Raw genomic sequence first — 6,000 nt, forward strand, 5'->3', positions numbered from 1 at the left:
CATCTGCATGCTTCAGTATGATGAATCAGGAGAACTATACATGTTCTATGCTATTTTACCTAAGAGAGAGCAGCAGGAGTGATTTAGCTAGTTCATGCTCTTAGTACTTATCCTTTCATATCCGTGTTCTTCGTTCTGAACTTAATCTCAAAAAGTGATTTGCTTTTGTGGTGTTATACGAACGCTTATAATATCATGACAATCATGTTGAACTCGATGATATTTTTGCTTCTGGTACAAGTGAATGTTTCTTTTTTAAGATAATGTTGGTGGTGATTAGATAGCGGTAATGACTATGATAATTAAATAGTGATACTGACGACTACGATAATATTTAGCTAGCTAGCTAGAGTATATATATATACTCATGTTGATGATATGATGCAAGAGTTTTTATATTAATATGATGATATGATGATGAGTTATATATCATGTTGATGATAAATGAAAGAAACCGTAGATTAGTTTCAGCTGGATGGATCCTACCTAAGTGATCAAATATATATGCCATATCCATATATATTATACTTGATCACCTAATTAGGTGATCAAGTATAATATGCATATGGCATATACTTGATCACTTAGCTAGTAGCTAGATCCAATTAATGCATCCAGTCGAAACTAATCCGTGGTACTTTCACCTAATGATTTAACAACTCATTATAATGTAAAACAATCACTAAATTAAATTGAAAATACAAAATTAAAGGAAAAATAAAAAAACACCCAAAATTTAGTACCGGTTGGTGTTACCAACCGGTACTAAAGCCCTACGCGCACCCGGGCCTGGCTCCGTCGGGCACTTTTTTCCCGTGTCCACGTACAGCCCGTTCACGGGTCCGTGTAAGGGGCCGTGTACGCGGCGTGTGCCACGTACGTGGTTTTGCCCAGTTTTCCATGGCGCGCGTCCACTTCCGTCCACTAAAGGGGGGGACCTATAGTCCCCACTCTTTAGTGCCGGTTGGCGAACCGGCACTAAAGGCCGTCACGAACCGGCACTAAAGGCCGGTTCTGCACTAGTGAATCTTCACAGCCACCGAATCACCTTCATCGAATGAGACATCACACAGAATGAGGCGTTCCGGGAGCGGGTAGTCCATGACGACACGTACGCCTTTTTTTTCTTTCTTTTCTTCCGCTCGCTCGTGCATGCTTCGTTCCTTCCTTGGTCACGTTACGTACGCCTGCGCGCGAGTCGATACATCCCTTTTTTTTGCATCGATCGATCTATCGAGAGAACCTAGGAAACGCCATGCGTCCAGACGCACAACACAACGCCTAGACATCCAAGGAAATTACAATTGTTTTGTCATGTATATGTTACTAACTTGCTGATCATTGTGGTCACGTATTATTTATTTGTGGTCAATCGTCATGTACATGGTACTGACTTGATGGCACTAACAATTGTAAGTTAAGATGGTACATAGTAAAACATTGTTCATGTTTAATATGTACATTTTACATTTCCAAGTAATCATTTTTATCATATTCACAAGGTTTTATATTTATATCATTAACGAGCTTAACAAGATAAAGGAGCGAGCGCGCGAAATACATGAGTCGAGCCAATCTTTGATTTGAGTTCATTATAGTAACGAGTCGAGTCGAGCTAGCTCGTTAATGAAACGAGCTTTAGCGAGTTGACTCGGCTCGAATTCCAGCCCTAAGTACCAGCTAAGCGCTCTCAAGGTTCAAGATAGTCCAGGATTTGAAAACTTGATGTGCTGATTTGAGATACTAAGAATTCAGGGTTCGATTTAAATTTCATCTACGAATTCAAGGTTTGTTTTGAACTTTTTTCTTGAGAAAATAAATTAGCAACGGCAACCGGCTCCAAAAAAGAAAATGTTGTCCGAAAATCGTCTAAAAATTCCGCCCACCATTCCCCGTCTTCTTTGCATCTCGCCGACCAGGATACCCGACCGACTTCGTCGGGTTCATCCATCCGCAGCCATGGCGGAAAGCAACGATTCCGGTGAGGCAGCCGTGCTCTTCGGCTTCGGCTCCGGCTGCGCCCCTGCTTCGGAGATCCGCGGTGCGCGGCTGGTGTGCTTATGGGTCTTCTTCGCCATGGAGGCGACGAGCCTCGGATCGGCACCTCGGTCCTGCTCCAACGCCAGTGAGGTAGAAGTTGATGTAATGATGTTCTTTCGCCATAGAATCCAGCGAAATCAACGGGAAAGAAGCATGTCCTGTGAAACTCACGTGCCAACATTCCTTTGAAATCGAGAATCCTATGTCTTCCCTCTAAAGATTGTCCTAGTAATCGTGTGAGTGAAGGCGTTGCTCTTCTCCGTCCTGTGAAATCAAAGTGAGGGGCTTCCTTTCCTGTCCAGTGAAATTCATTTGACCATTGCCAGTTGCCACCATCCAAGCTACGCTGCCATTCCTACGGAATTGAGAAGAATCCTATGACTTCGGTGTAGAAATCGCCATTCCTAGAGTGTCTCCCATCGATCTTGGATCCTCGCAGCGAAAGGAAAGGACCATATCCTCCTCAAAGTTGCCTCTCGCCCTTTGCTTGATGCCTTAACGTTGCAGCAGGAAGAAAGAACCACATCCTCAAATTATAGCTGTGCCTCACCTTTGCTTGATGCCTTGCAGGTCCCAAAACACAGGTCCCAACCACACCTTCCATACAGCGTCTTTCCTCTCGGTTTGCTTCTTCCATTGTTGTGTACACCACCTATTCCAAATCAAGCAAGATGGACGCCCAGGGCGCCCTCGACTCGCTTCTTGGCCGCCTCACCGCCATCCTCGTCCACGAGGCGAAGCTGCTCGGCGGACTCCATGGCGACGTGGAGTTCATCAAGGAAGAGATGGAGTGCATGAGCAGTGTGCTTCTTCACCTCACCGAGGCTAACCACCTCGACCGCCATGTCCGCGCTTGGATGAAGCAAGTCGTCGGCCTCGCCCGCAACTGCGAGGGCAACGTCGAGCTCTACATCCACAGCGTCACAGACGCTGGCCACCACGCCAGTGGCCCCCTCGGCTATTTGCAGTGTGTCATCCGGTATGTGCGCACCATCCCGGAGCGGCACCGGATTGCGACACGGATTCAGGAGCTCAAGGTCAGGGCCCAAGATGTGGGCCACAGGCAGCTGAGGTACGGTATCACCGTGCCACCGGCTGCTGACCAGGAGGACGTGATATTCATGGACGATGACGTCCAAGCGCCCCATGGACCGGAAGCAGAGGAGGAAGATGCTCGGAGGCGCGCTCTTCTTGTCAACTGTTCTTCGCAGGAGGACAAAGAGGCTTATGAACAGAAAATCATCGATGATACAATCAAGTCCATGCTGCTGTCTGAGGAGGAACCTGTTGATGAGCTAGCAAGTGGGGAATCACACCCGAGGATATTCCTGATGACCTTGAGTACACACACTCGACTTGAGAAAGTGGATCGTGATTTCACAAATCTTATTGCATGGAAACTTCATAAGCGGGAAATGAGCTCATTTAGTTGCAAAGCCTTGGTCGAGGTCGGCAGATTCGATTTTAGACCTTTGGTCCTGTTATTGCGGGAAATACTGGACCAAGTGGCTAAACAAGATCTGCCCAGGATGGAAACGGAGCAGAGTACGGAAACATCCCAGGGTGATGATGATGAGAAGGCCGTGCAACTCACCAAGACCCTTGAGGGGCATCTAAGAGGTAAACGGTTCTTGATCATTTTTCAAGTTCTCAATCATCGTCCTTACATGAAGGAAGCCTGGAATAGGATATGGTCTGCTGTGTTAGATGCTACTGCTCATGGCTCTCCTGGTAGCGCTATAGTCATTGCCACAAATTGTGCTGATTTAGTGGAGTCCCCCTATAAAATCCTCATACCACAAAGTCTATATGGTGCTTTCTTCAGTAAAACCATGGAGCTTGCTAGCTGTTTTGAAGATTCTGTAGATTGTATACCAGATATTTTAAAATTATGTCACCCTGATGTCTTTGCAATGAAGATGTTCCAACATCTTGTGTATGTTAACCCTGGAAGAGGTAAAACACAGTTACTCCACTTTGCAAAAACCTTAGAGGATTGCCGGAATGCAAACAAAAGTGTGGGAAAGCAAATGGTGAAGATCTCCTACAATGACCTGCCTGCCATGTACAGGAGCTGCTTGTTGTACAGGAGAACAACCATGTGTAGAAGATGGATAGCTGAAGGGCTGATAACCTCAAGGGAGAATCGTGCAGAAGATGAAGCAGATTCCTGTTTTGATGCACTCCTCTCAAGGGCTCTCATTCAACCTGTGGACATCAGTGACATGGGCAAGATCAAGACGTTTACATTGTATCGTGTTGTTCGTGAAGTCATCACCAGGATTGCTAGAGATGTTAACTTTGTGGACACGGACCTACCACCCGATTTGGCTCGCCACCTTCCTGTTCACAGTAGAACTGGGGTGCAAACATCTCATCCCGATCATTCCGTGAAAGCAGCTGATGGCAATGGCATTGTAGCATTTCTTCCAGATTTGGCAAAGTCATCTCAGTGGCAGCTAATGAAGATGCTGGATCTAGAAGGTTGCAGAGGCTTAAAGAAGCAACATTTGAAGAGCATTTGTAAAATAATATTGCTGAAGTACTTGAGCCTCAGGAACACAGATATCACTGAACTACCCAAGCAGATCGAGAAGTTGCAGTGTCTGGAGACCTTGGACATCCGGCAAACAGTTGTACAGTCATTCGCCACTAAATCGATCATGCTTCCAATGCTAAAGCATCTGCTTTCTGGCCCGAAAGGATCTCCAAGCAACACCTCCGGTGGGTCTCAGGATTTGTTTATGGCAGTGCGCCTTCCTAGAGACATCAATATAATGGAAAAATTGGAGACACTATCCAATGTTGAAGTTTCCGACCGTGTTAATGATTTAACTGATGTTGGTCATCTATTACGGCTAAGGAAACTGGGTGTGATTCTTCCTGCTGAGAAAGGTAGCTTGGGTCTTTTGTTCCAGCAGATTGAAAAATTACACGGCTGCCTCCGCTCCTTGTCAATCCAGGTCAAGAAACCAGCCAAAGCCGAGGATACTCTTCCGTTAGCTTTACCTCCAAAACTTCTTCAGAGCCTGAACATTAGTGGCATTAGAACTGGGCTCTTCTTCTGGGTTGCAGAGCTTGATCAACTTACCAAGTTAACATTGAGCGAGACCTACCTGGGGGAAGATTATATACACATCCTTGGCAAGCTTGTGGCTCTGCGTTGCCCCAGGCTTCGGCGCAATACGTATGCCGGAAGCGGGCTCACATTCAATGATGGAGAGTTCAAGAGCCTCAAGTCATTAGTTGTCTATGACGACGCCATCACCAACATTACCTTCGACATAGGAGCGGCTCCAAGGATCAAGACGATTGTCTGGTCCTTCGCGAAAATGGAGTCTATTTCTGGAGTCCTCTGCCTTCCCAAGTTGATGAAGCTCGAGCTCAATGGTGACTGCAACCCTGATCCAGTGAGACAAGAACTTGAAGAGCACCCCAACAGTGTTGATTTCAAGCACAAGCCAGGCCATGGACACCAAGAAGACGGGGCTACTGTTGCAGCCTCCACCTCCATGAGCAAGTGATCGATTACTCTCCATCAACTAGAAACTAGCTTCAGTGGATGTTTGCCCCACTCAATCATCATCCTGAATAAAGAGGCAGCTGCCTGTAGGAATGCCTGGTCATCTTCTTTCAGCCTCACGCCTCATTGTATTTGAATCCTCTGTTTTGTGTAATGTGTGCGTCTTTTTTGGGTGCACTTGTGTGCTTGGTTTAATTCTTTGTACTCTCCAGACCTGGATTGTTGTGTGTGTGAGCAGCATGCTCCGGTGTGTAGTGTGGTATTGGATTTTCATTGTACAATCTTGTTTACTGTCAAAGCTATACCTGGGCTATTTATTTTGATTGGTGTTCTAGTACAGAGTTGGTTATGTAGTTTGACCACCCGTGGTGAAAAAGATTGGAGGTTCCTCAACCGATCACTGTTCTTTTTGTCATTCAGAAAACTTCTCTGTTGTT

General features: G+C 46.0%; 1 protein-coding gene across 1 annotated transcript; it reads left to right on the forward strand.

Moving 5' to 3' along the window:
- Positions 1-2,711: 2,711 nt before the first annotated feature.
- Positions 2,712-5,564, forward strand: LOC123135144 (disease resistance protein PIK6-NP-like). Its single transcript, XM_044554241.1, has one exon. It carries the CDS (start codon positions 2,712-2,714, stop codon positions 5,562-5,564), a length of 2,853 nt encoding a protein of 950 aa, XP_044410176.1.
- Positions 5,565-6,000: the final 436 nt, after the last annotated feature.

Source organism: Triticum aestivum, chromosome 6B, assembly GCF_018294505.1.
Source record: "Triticum aestivum cultivar Chinese Spring chromosome 6B, IWGSC CS RefSeq v2.1, whole genome shotgun sequence".
Classification (NCBI taxonomy): Eukaryota; Viridiplantae; Streptophyta; class Magnoliopsida; order Poales; family Poaceae; genus Triticum; species Triticum aestivum.

Coding starts and splice junctions, on each gene's coding strand:
- LOC123135144 (XM_044554241.1), top strand. CDS start 2,712: ATGGACGCCCAGGGCGCCCTCGACTCGCTTCTTGGCCGCCTCACCGCC.